The 17,352-nt window shown below is 40.0% G+C and overlaps 1 protein-coding gene across 2 annotated transcripts in view; it reads left to right on the plus strand.

Annotated features, from left to right (window-relative positions):
• The window catches only part of KIF18A (kinesin family member 18A), a 97,513-nt gene that overhangs the window by 46,425 nt on the left and 33,736 nt on the right, over positions 1–17,352 (plus strand). For both annotated transcript variants that reach the window (XM_019477090.2, XM_006260670.4), the window contains exons 10-12: positions 5,495–5,657; positions 9,661–9,825; positions 16,683–16,804. In XM_019477090.2, coding sequence (XP_019332635.1) covers positions 5,495–5,657; positions 9,661–9,825; positions 16,683–16,804 — 450 coding nt within the window. The remainder of the gene's footprint in view (positions 1–5,494; positions 5,658–9,660; positions 9,826–16,682; positions 16,805–17,352) is intronic.

Raw genomic sequence — 17,352 nt, forward strand, 5'->3', positions numbered from 1 at the left:
GTGTACAGCCTCAGCATGCATCTGGCTAGGAGTGCAGCCAGCAGCTTGGAGAGCAGTGTCTAGCCAGTAAGTCTGTTGACAGGGGAAGGGGTGCATGGGGGTGCAGATAAGGCCCCCGTAGTGAGGGAGGGAGTGGGGCTGGGGCAGGGGCAGGTGTTGCCTGGGCGGGGCACGGGACAGAGCCTACAGCTCATCCGGGAGCAGGGGGTGGGGCTCCTGCCACTGCACACACCCCAAGGGAGACATGGGGGGGGGGTGTGCTCCCCTGGATATGTTCATGGGATAAGGGAAGGCTGCACGCTTGCAGCTGCTCCAGCCTCTTCCCCATGGCTGCGCTTCAGCAGGGCAGGCAGCAGTGGCACTGGGAAGGGAGCTACGGGGGGGGGGAGCTAGAGCCACCCCAAAATTTACTGTAGCCCCCACCCCCCTCCCAGTGCCACCATTGTCCACCCCACCTGGCCCAAGTACAGCCACCAGGGAGAGGCTGGAGCAGCCCCGAGCACTCAGTGGGCATCCCACCCTTGCCCCATCCGCAGATCGGCCGGGGGGGGCACGTGTGCACAGCGGCAGGAGCCACCTCCCTTCCCACCCCCCCCCGGACAAGCTACCAGCTCCATCTTGCACCCCACCTTGGTTGGGCAGCCCCTGCCCCAGTCCCTCCCTCACAGCGGGGGCCTTGATCTCCCTACCCCACACCCATTGTCCCCAAGTAGGCTTACCAGCCAGACGCTGCTCTCCAAGCTACTAGGCTGCATATCAGGAAACAGATCAGTATCGGTTGATATGACTGGTCAATAATCGGCCATCAGTATTGGCCCAAAAAATCTTTATCACTGCACCCCTGTGCAGAAAAACCAGAAAAATTAGTGTTCCAAGCTATGGACCTTCATACTAAGAAAGAAGGAACTATAGAATGATTTTTTCTTTTACTGAATTCATCTCTTCATACTACAGTCATTGGTTTCTGAGAAATATCTGCTGGATTTACTCCAAATGATCCAGTATACTAGCCTAGTTCTTCCAGCTTTAAAAACAGGCAAAATTAGAAGCATGTGTTACCAGATTACATGTTGTTGCTTAAGATTGTAACTTCTCAGAGGAAAAGTGACAAATTAGTAATGCATGACGAGATTCCACTCAAAATGAATAGGTAACTATCAAATCTGTCCCTTCTGTAAACACATTTTCATTCTTTTAACAAGAGACTAGAATCTTGGAGAACTTTGAGAAAAGATAATCTGCATGCTAATTTAGCTGAATAACCTAATGCTGAAGTTCCTAATTATAAGTAGAACTTAATATTTGGAGAAGTAAAAATGTTTCATCATCAGGAATATATAATTCCTATCAAATGTTTGGATCAAAATCAACAAAAATGTGGGTAATCGGTTCCTGTTTACATGGCTAATTTAATTATGCTATTCACAGTTTTCTGAAAATAAAAATTTAGTTGAATGACAATAAGAAGTGAAAAGATCAGTACATTATTTTATACTTGACACAGTTCATATTTTTGTTCATCTAAGAAAAGAAACTTTTTAAATATAAAAAAAATCTAACAGAAACAAAAGATAAGCATTTAAAAAAGACAAAAACGAAACAAAAAATGCACATGTCCATTATTTTAAATATGGAGAAAAGCTGTTTTTAGAGATTTAGAATAAGCATACGCAGAAGTATTTGTTATCTGATAGAACAAGGTCAGCAATGGTTTTTAGTAGGAAGCATGGAATGATCCAGCTCGGGTCTGAGGTGCCTAGGCACTAAGACCTGGCTGTCTCGACCACTTCTCCCTTCTGCCTGGCTGCAGCACAGTGCCAGGAGAGTTCTCCATCCATGGAAACCCAGGACACCTAGCTGCAGTATGGCACAGGCAGAACCACCCACAACCATCAGATCCAATAGTTTTGTGGGCCAGATCTAGCCCACAGACTGTAGATTGCCAGCCCCTGTTCTTGAAGATGTAATCATGCTTGCAGAAGATGTTTTTATTGCTAACTGTTTTATTCAAGCTTCTAGATTTTAGCTTTTTTATTGTTTAGGTTATTGTTGTTTTAAGCCACAAATCAGTTATGTTGCAACCTTCAAGACACTTTGGGACTGATTTTTCAAAAACTTGCTTCTGAGTAAAGTGTGTATAACTGGTTATAGTGACAACACTCATGGCAACCAACATTGTACTTGGAAACATTCTGAAAACCTTCCAATCCTGTGTTCAGAAAGCTGATTAATGATGTTTGTGCTTTTGAAAATTTTGCGGTGTTTACTGTGATCTAATCTTCAACAAATGTAGAGGGTTAGAACAAGAAAATAGCTGATAGGACAGTTGAGCTCAGTTGTCCTGTTACTGTGGTATGTGGCTCTCTCCTGATATTCCAAGGCTGTACACTTTATCCTTTAAGACATTATTTTTCATCTTAATGTACTTTTGTTTGTATAGCAAACATAATAATCTTTTTTGGGGGGGAACTGCATAAATATAATATATATCCTGGAAATTCTGGATAAAGTAGTTCAATTTCTGCCAATATAGAGAAACGGTATCTCTTTAATTCTGCTTGGCTTTATAATAACTGGTAAAACATTGTAGTGTAACACACAAGGAAAGTGATTCAAATTTATGTTATGAAAAGAAATTGCTGCTGGAACAAGTTTAATTGAAAACCAAATCCAGCCAAACAATACAAAAGTCCCATCCTGAAGCTGTCATTTTCTCCTACCCCAGTGATCCTCCAACTGTGGTAAATGTATCCCTAGGGGTACACAGCACTACCAAGGATTAATTGCCTATATTTTACTAATGACAGTGGAGCTTCTGATTGGTCAGTGTGCAGTGAGTAATGGTTTTGCTATGCATCAGTATCAACAGAGACATGTCAAATACAGAGGTACAAACTGCAGTATTTTTCAGGTAAAGGGGTCCTAGAAAAAATATGAAAACCACTGCTCTATCCCAATTATTTTTTAAGCATGGGTGAAACCCCACTATTTGAAATATCTCCACATTCAGAAATGGTGACCATTCTCTGATGCCATTTTTGTACAAGTTTACAGGACATGACAAATATATTGGATGAATTAATTCAGATAAATATTTTCAGTTACCTTGAGTAATGGAATCATTTGCAACATTAGTTAGGAAAACGTAGTAATTAGACTCTTGAGCAGGGGTTCCCAAAGTGTGGCCCACAAGTGCTTTTGTTGTGGTACAGTAGTAATTTTTTTAATCATTTCCTCATCAGGCCATGGCCATGCCATTGTCTGTGTAGTATTATGAAGCATGCAAAAATGTGTTGGAATTTATAATGAAAGTAGTTATACCCAAGATTGCCCCTTCGAAATGACCCTTCAGGAGAGAAACTTTAAGAACCCCTGCCCCAATGGAGGCATTGGCATCCCCTGGCTGCAGTGCCTGTAGTTTTCCTTCACTGTTTTTGCAAGCTAGATTGGGCACAGGTCCATTTAACAGCCACTCATCCTCATTCTCCCAAATATATCCTCTGCATCAGTGGAGAAGAGCAGTTTTTGTTTTTTTTTTAAATCCACGTAACTGGGACAAGACCAAGTTTCTTCAACTCCAGACTCAGCTCTGCAGCAAAAGTGATGGTTCCCAAGCCATGTCAGATGTAACAACAGATACAATGGCAGTGGAAAAGAATAGCTCTGCCACCACTACCATGCCTTCATTCTTTAAGAAAGATCTATGTTGCAGTTGGTTGACTTTTAGTATGGTTTAAGGGCCATCTGCACTCTAACCACCTACTTTCCCGCTTAAGCTGTATAGTAGGGGTATCTGTGCTGCTGCAGTGGTAAGAGCAGACGCCTGGGAGCCATTGTCAATGGCAAGGTCAGTGTGCTATTCTAGAGATCAGTCATGCATGTCATTGTGTGAACTTGATTCAGGCCTCAATCCCCAGCAGTTCAAGACCTTTTTAGAAGACTCTGGAGTGGAATTTGGAAATGTGCATTTCAAGGCACTTTAATAGCTAAGTGCAGGAGACCCTGCCAATGCCCTTTTCTTTTGAGGAAATTTTTTTTTTTGTTTTGAATTTCTGAATGAAAAAGGACTAGACTTACTTCATCTGACTAATACTAAGTGACTGTAGGATTTCTCCTTTTCTGGTCTTCTCAGTTAATTGACTTGGAAGCTTCAAGGCCAGGAGAAGTTTGCTTCAACTCTTTTTGACAGTGTTAAGTCTTCTGGAAAAAAATTAAAACTACTGTAGAAGTAGCCAAAAAAAATCTATGTTGTTCATTTTTCATCGTGCTAAATATTTCTGGATGAAGAACCCAGTGCATCCAAAGTTCCATGTTATAAAAGTATTTCCAGATCATTCAGCATTTGTTGAAAGAATTCAGCTGGCACTTCTTAGATTTTAAATCTCACAAGCAAGCTCTGGCTATATTTAAAAATCCTTTTACATGTGGCCCAGAAAGTACTCCAACAGCCATGCAGTTAGAATTGAGCAGCTTGCAAGACTGCAAAGCAAAAGCATCATACTATAAACTTAATCTGGCTGAGGTTTATAAAAAAAGCTATCCCCCAAAACCTACTCTGTACTATGTAGACATAGACAATGCATGGCTTCTCTATTCAGAAGCGTGTAGGTATGTGAGAGAGCCTTCTCTACAATGAATACAAACAAGTCTAAATTTAAGATTCATATGATCCACACTGAAGATCATTTTCAAATGGTTCTCCATATTGCAACATCAGGTATTGAACCAATACCAACAAGGTATCTGAGAAAAGCAAACTGAATAGAACTTACTCTTTGGAGCTTTGTCAATTTTTTGCAGTATGTGTTTGTCTATAATTTCTATAATTTTTAATTGATTTAATTTTTAATTAATAAATGGCAAAATGATTATAGTTATTGAGCTTAACACTTCACGTGTTATCTGGTAAATCTATAAACCTGTGTGATAGTATAAGAAAATTGTTATTCTGTGCTTTCCATTTTTACCTGAAATTGAAATGAAATGTTTTTAAAAACTGTCGGTGTGTGGCCTGCCACCCAAGACTGCCTTTTGAAATGGCTTGTTAGGGGTGCAACTTTAAGAATCCATCTCTAAATGAAATACTTTAATTGAAACTAATGATGCACCACTTGTTTTTAGTTTCTGGAAAGCTCTTAATAACTTGTATATGAAATGTTACTTAGTAGATCCTGACTCCTGAAATTAAACCCCCTTCTAAGTCCAGAGAAATCTGAAGAACTATGTGATTGTGTGACTGCTATTTCTGTGTGGGCGAGGAGAACTGGACTCCTTTAAACAATTTTCTAAACTAGATCAAAGATATTTTACTCCCATCTGAAAGTTCAGTGTGTCGCCTTGTTTTATTTGGATCTAATCTTAGTAATATAGAGTCTTTGTATTACTTCTGGGAAATGTCATGTGAAGGGAAAGATTGGTATGCTTTACTGAAGTACAAAGATTTATGAAAATATATACAATCAATATTTTTAACATCCTGCTTTTTTCTTAATAGATTTCAAGAAATTCTAAAAAGTTTATTTGTCAACCGTGAGGAAATCAGAAAAGAGCATCTCAAGCTGGAAATGCAACTGAAAGAAAATGCTGTTAAGACATACTACCAGAAACAATGCCATGAACAAATTCAGCTGATGTGTTCTGAAGAGAGAATTGAAAAGGTGAGTGATTTGTAATGTACCATAATGTGTTGCCTCATCATTTTCCTATGTTACCGGGTGAAAGCAGTATGTAAATTTACACATGTATTAAATAATTGAATTTAGGCTTTTGAAAGTATCCGAAAAACTCCAATTTCAGAATCTCATTTTCAAAAGTGATGTAGACCTTTAGAAGCACAAATCTTGTCAAAATCTTTTATCAAAAAGTATTTTAGGTTCTTAACTCTGAACTGCCAATTTTTCTTAATACCCATGTGGTCCTGAGCTGATGTATATGCTTTAAGATGCAAACATAATATAACTTTTTAAATCTTAAAACAATATAAATTGTAAATTGCAATAAAATATTTTCTACTTCAGTGTGATTTTATTTAACTATGGTATATTAACTTTACTCTGTTACATCAGAAATGAGGAAATAATGTGTCTAACCATCGTTCCAATAAATATGTGCTTGACATTTTTTTAATGAAAATTGTCTTAATTTTCATTGGTTCAAACATATATCTTTAACAAAACAGTATGGCATACACTGTATTGACAATGGGATAACATTTTAACAGTTGATGTTACTACATAAAATGTGCTGTTGATGTGGGGTACACTATTTTTTCACACAATAAAGGAATGTTTTGACAATTATTTTGCAGCTAACCATGAAAATCTCACAGCATCTCAAGTTTTTTTTTCTAATTTAAGCTTCACAGTTGCTACTTTAAGAGCTGATGAAATTCAGCAGACCCATGCTGATTTTTGTCCAACAGTAAACTTACCAGCATGGTAGCACACCCGATGGTGGTTTGTTTAGTTCCACCGGAACTAAGAAGTGCATTCATAGTACTGTCACCAAAAAGGGAGTATTGAGCTGAATTTTCATCTTGCAACTTGGATCTGGGGAACTTTTAGGAGATGCTTAAGAACAGAGGAAAAAGAGAATTACCTCTTCCTAAAATTTCATCAGTAGCCTTGCATTTTAAGATGGATAAAATTCATACTTTTTTTTTTTTTAAGTAATTGCCTTTCTACAGTATACATACCCTGATCTTTTTAAAACAGGAGTCAGCAACCTATGGCCCACAGGCTAGATCTGACCCATGGAACCTTTGAACTACACCTGCAGACATGGGGCTTCAGGGTTAGGCTCTTTCTCAGTGCTGCTGTAGGGCAGGTGTTGGCAGTGGGTGCTTTCCCTGTGCCACTTCAGGGACAAGCACCAACAGCAGGCAGGTCTCGCAGCTAGAAAAGGTTTTATACCCTTATTCTAGAAGAACAAAAGTGCAAGTAATAAAATCTGATTACAACCCTGTCTTAATTTAGGTTCTAAATATGAACTTGGGTTTTAAACTACATATATTTGTAAAAGTTATCCTTATTTGCAGTTAGTCATAATGACACAATTTAACAGGAATCACAATTTACTTTGCTTTATACTTTGTTTTTCTTGAATAAGTTACAGTTCAGAATTGATGTTTTTTAAATGTCAAGATAAACTCACTGTTTCAGGCATCTCTTGCTTGTCATAACTGGTGATTTAAGTAACTAACTTATTCTATGATCTCTCATGTCACAATTTTCATTGCATGGATCTCTAAAGCACTACGTTAAAATATTTTATCCTTGCACTTTTTTCTCAAGCATATATTGCAATGGATATTTGTATATTGGTACAAGCACTTTGTATAAAACTTATGTGGTTTTTACATTAAGCTTTTGTGCTGCTGCACTTAAATGTAGTTTTATGACTACAGTTTAACTTATTGTCATAATTCAGTTAAGGTTAGCTGGGATAAGTGCAATACTCTGTTAACAAAAATAAGTCACTGCAACTTAAATGGAATGTCCTGAGGCTGCCTGGGCTGAACAAATGGGATTTTCATTTGGATTCCAGTTGTTTCATGTCAGAGTGATGGTTCATCATTCCCTTGTGCTCTATAATGCTTCTGTTAAATATATTGTTGCAGATGTGTTCTTTCAGGTGTCTCCATTTGATTTATTTCTGTAAAATGTACTAATGCATCATCAGAATATCTTAGAAATGTTTCACGTAAAACAAATAAGGAATGTTTACCAATTTTACTAATATTGAATGCTTAGAGTGTTATATGTGTTAATTTATTATGCAAGTTTGCCTCTTCAGCCTCCATGCCAATCCTAGGCAAACCTCATTTTTGGAGGTGTGGAACCTGACTATGGTTTGAAAACAAATATAGGAAGTCTCAATTTGAAAGGAGATTTTTGAGAAAATAGTGAATTGAAAATTAACTCTTAAGTAAATTTGGGTTGCCCTTCCTTTGGTACTTGACGTCATATATGTTAATTTCTTGCAAGGGTTGTGTTGTGATGGCTGAGATTAACAAAATATAAGGTATCTGATGAAGTGAACTTGGGTTCATAAAAGCTTGTTCTCTAGATATGTCTTATTTAAGATAAATTGCAAAACTACCGTGCCTTCTGATTGACTTCAGGTTAGCACAGCTAATTTCTTCTCTCTGAGATTAACAATTTATAGTAAATCCTAAAACACATACTAGGATATGACCCTCTTGCACACTACTGCTTCTTGCTCTAGCTTCTTTTCTTGGCTTATACACATTACTCCTTGAAAAGAGTTTGTTTTCTGTCCCCATAGCTAATAGCTCTCTCTCCATCTTTTTTAATTTTCATCTCCTCTGCCTTATTTACTACTGCTGCTTGACTTTTGTCTCCTTTTAAGAGTCAAAAGTTGTTTTGCAGCTGTTGCCATTATCCCTTCAACAGCCTTTTTATGCGATATCTCCCACTGTTGTATTTGGTCTCTTTCCCTCTAGTCTCAGGAATAAAGCAGAAATAAAACTCAGTCCTCCAAAGACTGGAGTGGCCCGTTTAAACCTACTTGTTGTATGCTCCTGCCTAGTGCCTACCTAGGCCTCCCTGTTGTAGCTTTTAGCGGGCATCAAGATCTGTCCCATTCATCCTGACTTGAAGTTATCAGTGTACCTTTTCTGGCTCAGAGTGTAGTGACTTCACATAAATGCATAGTGGGAAGGAATTCTTTCCAACATTTTTAAGCTAGATATTGCAGTTTTCAGTCACTACTCTAGCTGCTGTTTCTGCCCAGATGTCTGCTTTAATGGATCTTTCTCCTATCTCCAGAGTAGGAATAGTGATGGAGGAATTGGACCCAAGATTCAGATGGACTCCTACTTCTCTCGGGTCTTTTTTTTAAGTTTTATAAATGGGGTTGCATTGTTATGGCTAGAAGTCAGGATTGAAATTCCTATCTCCTGGTTTGATTGATTTAAGTTTCTCATAGATTGGCGATGTTACAGGTAGAATGTGTATGCTGTAACTTTTCCAGTCTATAGTTTGAATGTTTTGTTATGTTTAAAAAAATAAATACAACAATTTTAGGATCAATTCAACATCTTCAAGTCCCATTAAAAAAGTTTCAGGAGAGGATATGAATAAGAGAGAGTGTAAACCAGACTTCAGTAGTGCGTTTGGAAAAAGTGCTGCTTTACTAATATTATGTACATCAGTAATGTCCACCTAATGTCCTGTCCCCCCAGGGGTTAATTTGTGGTTTCCAGGCTCCCATCTGGCTGCTGCTCCCTGTTGTTCTGTCTGCAGCAGCCAGGGTTTCCTGGTTTCCCCCCATCACTTGTCCAGCTCCACTTCCTGCCCCTGCCCCAGGGGAAAGTGAGGTGTGCATCATGGTACAGATCACAGCCTGGGACCGCAGCACAGTGCAGTGCAGTTGGGGTAACCACAGCTTGGGAGCTGATGGTGAGGCTGGTGCACCCACACAGGGCAAAGCTTGGAGCACTGTGGTCTGCATTGGGGCAGGTTGTGAAGCATGTGGCCCCCACTGGTCCCACAGGTGGCCCCTGAATGCTTAGACATAGATCAAAGACTGTTTTGATTTTTATCTAACCAATTATGGAAACCAGCAAAGTTCCTATTTATATAAAAGAAGTCAGTTAACGTCACTGGCAGTTTCCTACTCAATTATGTTGTATTTCAGGCCACTTGCAAACGGGATCACAGGCTGTCAATGCTGAAGACCCGTTGTTTGCACGTACAGAAGAAAAAAGAAAACATGATGAAACAGTTTGAGGAAAATAACAATTGGCTTCATCGTGTGGAAAATGAAATGCGTCTTCTCAGTCAAGATGGTCATATCCCACAGGTAAAAAACTTTGCTTTGAAAGATAATTTTCAGACACTGTAGCCACAAATGTATCTGTATGTTCCAATCAATCTTTCTCTTTAGTTATGGCTACTCCTATAAATAATCCTTTTGTAAAACTTTTCAGCTCTGGACGAGGTACCTTTAGTATCAACTGGCTCAGTTACACAAGTGATGGAACTGTTGAGCCTATAGGGAATGTGCCATGTTCCTTGTCCTCTAAGGAGGATGGAGGTGACTTCATCTTGTACTAAGTGTAAACTGGTGGCCATATTGACAGAAAAGCTTTGAGGATTTGGAGGCCCTGGTAACAACCCTGTGTGGCATCAAAAAATGAAGACTTCTTGGACAGGAGTCTTGAATAGTTAATTGCAGATGCAGCATGCCTAAGAATCACAGATGATGGTGCAGGAGTAACTAAAGTACAGGAAAAAATTTTGGCCATGTATGACCTCCAGAATATGGAGAACCAGTTAAACATTCAGATAGAAGCTAGGAAATCACTTGTAGCCTCTTAGTACAGCTATAACTGGTTAAAGTGTCTCATATTCAACTGAAGGAAATTAGAAGCTGACCCCATTAGTCAGAAGGCAGAAATTGCATACCCCAAAGGATAGACAGGATTCCATAACCAACAGAGGAGAAAAGAGGAAAATGATGACGTCTAGGGGGGGGGCTTCTCTTTTTTAGGCTGGTGAAAGCACCTCCATCTGGACCTGGGATCCTAAGAGCCTAAATTTAGAACATGACAAAAATTACTGACAACAGGAATTTGGACTGCTCATCCATGTGTGTACCAGTGATACTGCCAGGTGCAATCCTGAGCAAATCAGAGGAGATTAATGGCCCTGAACAGGAGATTAAAGGAGTTAGGGATATGGATGTCAGTCTTGTTTATCTTCCCTGCTGAAGGTAAAAGGTTAGGCAAGAACCTTCTGATTTTGGAAGTAAACATGGTGTTGTGAAGGAAGTGTTAGCTTAATAGATTTGCCCTCTTTGTCAGTGGGTTGATGTCCCACAAAAGATAATAGCTGTGCAGGCGTGAGACCCATCTAATGGAGAGTGAGAAGAATATGGACACTTTCATAGTTAAGTTGGTGGGGAAGGCTTTTTAATGGGAATTGTAACAGAAGCCAAAATTAGGATCAAGAAATTAAGACTGAGTAAAGGGTTTAATTTTGAAGAAGTTGCAGGAAACCGTAATATGGCTATAAAATGTGTAAGACTAAAAGGAAAAATAATCTGCAACATTTCAATAGTGTGTCTATTTGAATACAACTTATCCAAAACATTCCTTTCCTGAATCCAAGGCAGAGAAACAAATTTAACAAGTGAAGCAACAATTGAAATAATAAGCAAACTTAAAGGCTCATCTGTTTCCAAGTTTGCTTGAGAAAGTGGTGTTCGAATACTTTCACTAGACAAACTATTTGATTTCCTCCCCCACCCCCCAATAGGATTTTGTACAATGTAAATTGAATAACAGCTTGCGTGGGGTGATGGAAGCAGCAATAATGTTATGGTGGGAGTCTGCTTTACAGAGATGACTCGAGTAGGGTGTGGGGCCCAAAGCAAATTAGCCTATGTGGGGCCCTGCCCCCAGACATGAGGAAGCCGGCAGCAGATTCTGGTGTGGGGGAGTGGGGTGGCAAGCTGCTGGACAGGAAGCTGGCAGCTGTGCAGAGGAGCTGGGCGGAGTGGCCATGGCAACTCGGGGCCCCCCAAAGCACGGGGCCCAGGGCAATTGCCCCAATTTGCCCTCTGCCCCCAGGAACAGCCCTGCTGCTTTAGACCACATCCATCTCCCTTTCCTGAATTTGTAACATTCCCCAAGTAGATGAGAGAGATTTCTAAAGTATGAGCCAGTAATAGCATTAACTTCCTTGATCTGTTTGGAAGAAATGTATAACAACACAAAATGTTCAACAAATTCTTATTATTGCTCTGTTGAGAAGACTACTAGGGGAGCCATCTATTTTGATTCTGGTTGTGGCCTATAGGGGCAAACTGCTTGCAGATGGGAAGGTGGCTGGAAATTTGGTAAAAAGTAATAATATGGTATGATAGAATTCTAAAGGCATGTTTCAGCTAACCCTGAGAAATAACAGGTAAGCTTCCTTAGGTATACAATCATAAGAAAAAGTATTGAAGGAGACTAGCAGTCCTTAAAAATAAAAACGTAATATTTGAGACTTGATATTGATCCAGTTATTTCAACGCAAAAGAAAACGAAGAAGCAAGTGAAAGAGGAAGGAAAGAAATGACAGCCACAAACTAGAAAAATTAACACTAAGAAGAAGGGCATCTGTTTATAAATTAGAGAATGTGATGGAGAATTTTGACAAACATTAATGAATAAGTGAGGGGCACCTGATGGAATGTATCTATGGTACTGAAAGAGCTAGCTGGCATTAATATTTCTAGATTATTTGCAAATAATCTTGGAGCTACTGGCAGTAGTATATGCAAACCTGTGGATGACAGGCAAGGTCTCAGAGGACAGGAAAAGAGCTAAAATAGAGCCAATCTAGGGGAATTATAAACTGGCTGACTTGAGTACCTTGGATGTTAGTAGAACAAGTTGTAGAATATTTAGTTTGTATATATCTGGAAGATGATGGCATGCTCACTGTTAGCCAGCATAGATTTATGAAGGATAAAAGAGAGCAGTGGGTTTGGTAGGCAATAGGGGTGTAATGGACACAGTATACTTTTGACACAATCCCACATGCTTTTGTAATGCCCTCTGCTGGTGAAGTGTGTGGTAAATAGAATTCTCGTGGATGTATAATCACAAGCCAATAGTAACTATTAATGGATTCATGTTAGATCGTCAGGGGGTCTCAAAAGGAGTTCCAGAGGAGTTTATGTTGGCTTCAGTGTTGTTTAACATTTAATTAATGATTTGGATGCAGGGACAGAAAGTATACTGGCCACATGTGCAGAGGATGCAAAACTGGAAATGGTGGCACATAGCTTTGAGGATGGGATTAAAATCCAAAATAATCTTAATAAATTGGAGCTTTGGGCTATAGAAAAATGAAATTCAATAAAGACAAATGTAAAGGAAGAAAAACCAAAAGCATAAATACAAAATGGCTGAAGATCTGTCTGTCTGGCAGTTATGTTGCCGGCAGGTATTTGAAAGTTAGCAATATGATGCTTTTGCTTTAAAAAAAAAAAAATGTAGTTTTGTCAACACAACCAAAAAGCATTGTATTCAAGACATGGGACATGATAGTACTACTCAAAGAGCTTTATCTGGAGCCATGAGTGACTGGTGCCTCCTGAATCTGGGGGGGCACCCGCAGAATCCGCCCCCACCGGCAGCCCTATCGGGGGGGGGGGCATCAATCTCTTCGGGGGGGGCACATGTGCCCCCTCCCAGTCACCGATGTCTGGAGCACTGTGTCCAGTTCTGAACTCCTTATCTATAAGATAAATACAGAAAATCTGGAAAGGATCCAGAGGTAGTTGGTAAAGAAGATAAAGCAGGAGGAATGCAAGATTTACAGATGTACTGAGATATGAGAAAAGTTTGAAGGAACTAGGGATGTTTAGTTTGGAGAAAAAGAGAGTGGGCATGATGGTATTTTACTTAACCGTGTTCACCCAAATGGAAGATGACTCTGAATTTAAGATGAGCTGCCAATCATTAACTTCTAGATGTGGACATTTTTTTGTTTGTTTTTAATTTTCCATGTCTAGATCCTAATTATTGAAAGGTCATCTTAAATTTATCCCCCCATTCCCACGATTGCAGCAGGGAAGGAATCAGGGGGGCAAGTGGCAGGGAAAGCAAGAGCTGAGGGGCAGATGGCTTTTCCCTTGTCCCAACCTTTAGTAACTGGCTCTACCACCTGTTCCTCCTGCCATTTGCCCACTTTCTAGTGCCTGCCCTTCTTCTCTGTGCCCATCCCGTGGCACCTCCACCCCCCCCACCAGTGCTTCCTCCCAGCCACTTGACCCCTCTCTGGTATCTGTCCCCACCTGCTACTTGCACCTCCTTTTGTGTACCTCTCCCCCCAGCACTTACCCTGTGCAGCTGCTTTGACTTCCCCCAGGAACCAGAGCACCCAGTCCAGCCAAACCATAGCAAGCACTGGCCACAGTAATTAACACCTGAGAATGGGGAGAGAGAAGGTGAGGGAGTACATGGTGTGTGGAGGAAACACAGGGGAAGAGGCACATAGTGCGAGAGGGAGTGCAGTGTGGTAAGAAGTGCAGAGAAGGAGTGCATGGTATAAGGGGGAGTGCAAGGGGGAGTATAGAGGAAGGGGTGCATAGATCAAGGAAGAACATGGAGAGGCAGGGGAGTTGCTGCAGTTCAGTGTGCCTGTTTCCCCTATCCTCCCTTTCCCTCCCCCCACTTCCTTTCCTCCATGACATACCCTCTACTGGGCTGCATGAGTCAACCCTGATCCACAGCCTGTACTCATCCCTAGATGAGTGCTTTTTTTCCCCCAGTGTTTATGGGGATAAAAACTTTTACTTCTGATGACCAGCCAGCAACTTAGTGTTTTAGCCTGCTTGATGAGCACTTCCTTTCTCATCTATCATGAGCTATCTCCTCCTAATCCTGTCCTACATTAAGTACTTTCAGGTCTCTTCTTACATTGTCCATTAAGCATTGGTGTGGCCTACCTCAACAACATTATCCTGTTGGTTGATGCTTATAGATGGTTTTGATGTTTCTTGATTCTTCTGTTCTCACCACATGGCTGATGCACACTAACCACTATGCACATACCACACTTGTAATGAGGGGCAGTTCTGTGATATTTCGTAGTAATTTGCTGTTGCTTCGCTTCTATTTTCCCCTCACTGGGTCTATCACTAGTCCAAATATTTTCCTAAGAATATCGTTTTCAAAATGAGTCAGTTTGTCTTTTACCATCATAGCTTTTAGGGTCAGAAGGGACCTGAACAGATTATCAAATCCACCCCCCTGCCTGGGGCAGGAACAACTGCTGGGATCATAATACCCCAGCCAGATATCTATCCATATATTTATCTATCATGCACCAAGTCTTACACCCATGCATCACCATAGATCTAATACAGTAAAAGCTGAGTTATCCGGCACCTTACAAGCCGGCAAACTCTGTTAACCGGCATGCCAACTTGTAAGGGCTTGTAAGGGAAAAGTGAAACCGGAAGCACCTGCCGTGGTACTTGCGGTTTTGCGGAGCCCCCATGGCCTGGGGGAAAGCAGCCTGCACAGGTCCCGCCCTCCGGGCCCACAAGGCCCACTGAAGGGGTGGCGATGCGGCGGGAGGGGCAGCGTCCCAGAATCAGCGGGACAGCAGCGGCCCAAACAGGCAGAGATGCCTGTTCGGGCCGCTCAGTTAACCAGCATATTTTGTTATCTGGCACCCTCCATTCCCCGTGGGTGCCGGATAACAAAGCTTTTACTGTAATGGTTCTGTACAGGCACAATTTCTTTCTTCTTGGACATCAAGTGCAATAATACTAAAAGACTCTGTAGGATATATAAAACTTTAGAATTTACACCTAAGAGAGTAGGGCTTATATTACCAAAGATATAGAGGTCACTCACAAGAATAAAACTGGAAGAGCAAAACAAGATCTTTTGGGGAAAACAATAGGTTCTAGAGGGTCCTAGAATCCAATTACCTTGGATTATTGTTGTCTGATGGTAATGAGATGAGCAGGGAAAGTATTGCAAATATTCAGTGTGGGAATAAAACAGCCACAGCCCTTAACAGTCTTCTTATGTGCAAAATACTGTCTAGAAGAATAAAGTTGCAGGCATGATAGTAGTTTTCAAAAACATGAAGGGATGTCATAAATAAATTGTTCTCCTTTGCCACAAATAGCAGGATGCAAGGCAGTTTCGTTTAAACTAAAGCAAAACAAATTTAAATCAAATCTCAGGAAAAACTGAACTTTAGGATGACAATAAAATTAATTGTCAATTAGCATTAATTAATTGCTAATATGGAAGTTTCTAAGGGGAGGTGGAGCATGGCAGACACAGCCCCCATCCACTGCTGCCCCTGGCTGACCCAGGTTCAGGGAGTGTCCCAAAGCTGTTCCTGCCCCCCCCCCCCCCCCCAACTACAAGCTGCATCAGAAGGGGTCCCAGGCTCAGCTGGGCACAGCAACAGCTGTGAGCAAGTTTCTTCTTGCACCTGCTCCCTGCTGCCCCCACACTACCCAGGTGTCCCTTGCTAGCCAAGCTTCTGAATTTCCTTTGTTAGAGGTTCTTAAGAAGTGGCTTGTCTTGATTTGACAACAGGGTATCCTGTGCCTGTGTCGGGGACCGGACAGCATCATTTGATCATATTTTTAATACAATAGTGAACATGGCTAGGATTTGTTAGCTACTTATAGGAAGTGATTTTTGAGGTATTTGAGCAATGTGCAGGCATACCAGAGTGGGATTTCTTTGCATAGTGAGTCACTAACTTGCTATGTAGGTTTCATTTTAAAATCTCATTTCCCTTGATTTTTATGAATAACAATAAAATTAATATTAATAAAATCACAGCTAAGACCATTGTAATGATTCATTATATGAAGAAGGCATATAGAAATATATAATATGGTTTCTATCCTTAAAAGACACAAAGTTACTCCCATTTAAAAACTAGTTGCTATGCGTATCTTTCTCAATGGAAAATTACTGAACAGGAAAATGTCAGTGAAATACTAACACTTAAATTTATCTTTAAGATTTTATTGTAATTAAAAATTATTGTTTCTATAATTGTAGATTATATGTATCCTTGCATTTTAATCAGTTTCATGTTCATTTTATCATTTTATTGCATATTTGTACATTTCATGTCTAAATTTAATTTAACTGATTTCTTATGCAACATTTTCTCAAGGAACTTCGTAAAGATCTTCACTACTGCCATTTAAAGCTAGAGGTCAAGGACCTGAAAACACAGATTAACCACATGCTGACTTTAGTATCCCTTCAAGAACAGCATCATAAGCAGACTGAAAAGTAAGTTTGTGTTTGTATTGTGCTTGATGTGTTTCCTCCCTTAAGATTGCCACTTTTGTACCCAATTCAGAGAGTTTCACATGAAAATAATACCATTTTTCTGCAGGTTCATGTGCTCCTTTATGGATCAAAATAATAGGGAAAATATAACTAAGTACATTCACAATTCTGCACATCTAAATTAACTTATAAACGTTTTCTCATCAATAAATTTACTTGGTATTACTAGAATATAACACTTTTTAAAAATTGAGCACTTCTGACACTTGGAGTTTTAGACCTAAGTTGTCATTTAATTTAAGCCAACCTATTACTGTAAATCCAGAACTGAGATGTTTAGGGTTAATTCATGTATATGTAGTTTCCCAAGTTTATCTATTGTTTTGCTTTATCACACTAATACGTGATAGCAGACTTGATCATATTGAAAACAAAGGCGTTGAGTAAAGTATATGAAAATCCCAGTTAAAAGTTCAGCTTGTTTCCTAGTAGTAAAGAGCATAAGCCTTTTATAAAAGAGGCAGAGTATAGGGATACAACTTTTACAT

Source organism: Alligator mississippiensis, chromosome 2, assembly GCF_030867095.1.
Source record: "Alligator mississippiensis isolate rAllMis1 chromosome 2, rAllMis1, whole genome shotgun sequence".
Taxonomy (NCBI): Eukaryota; Metazoa; Chordata; order Crocodylia; family Alligatoridae; genus Alligator; species Alligator mississippiensis.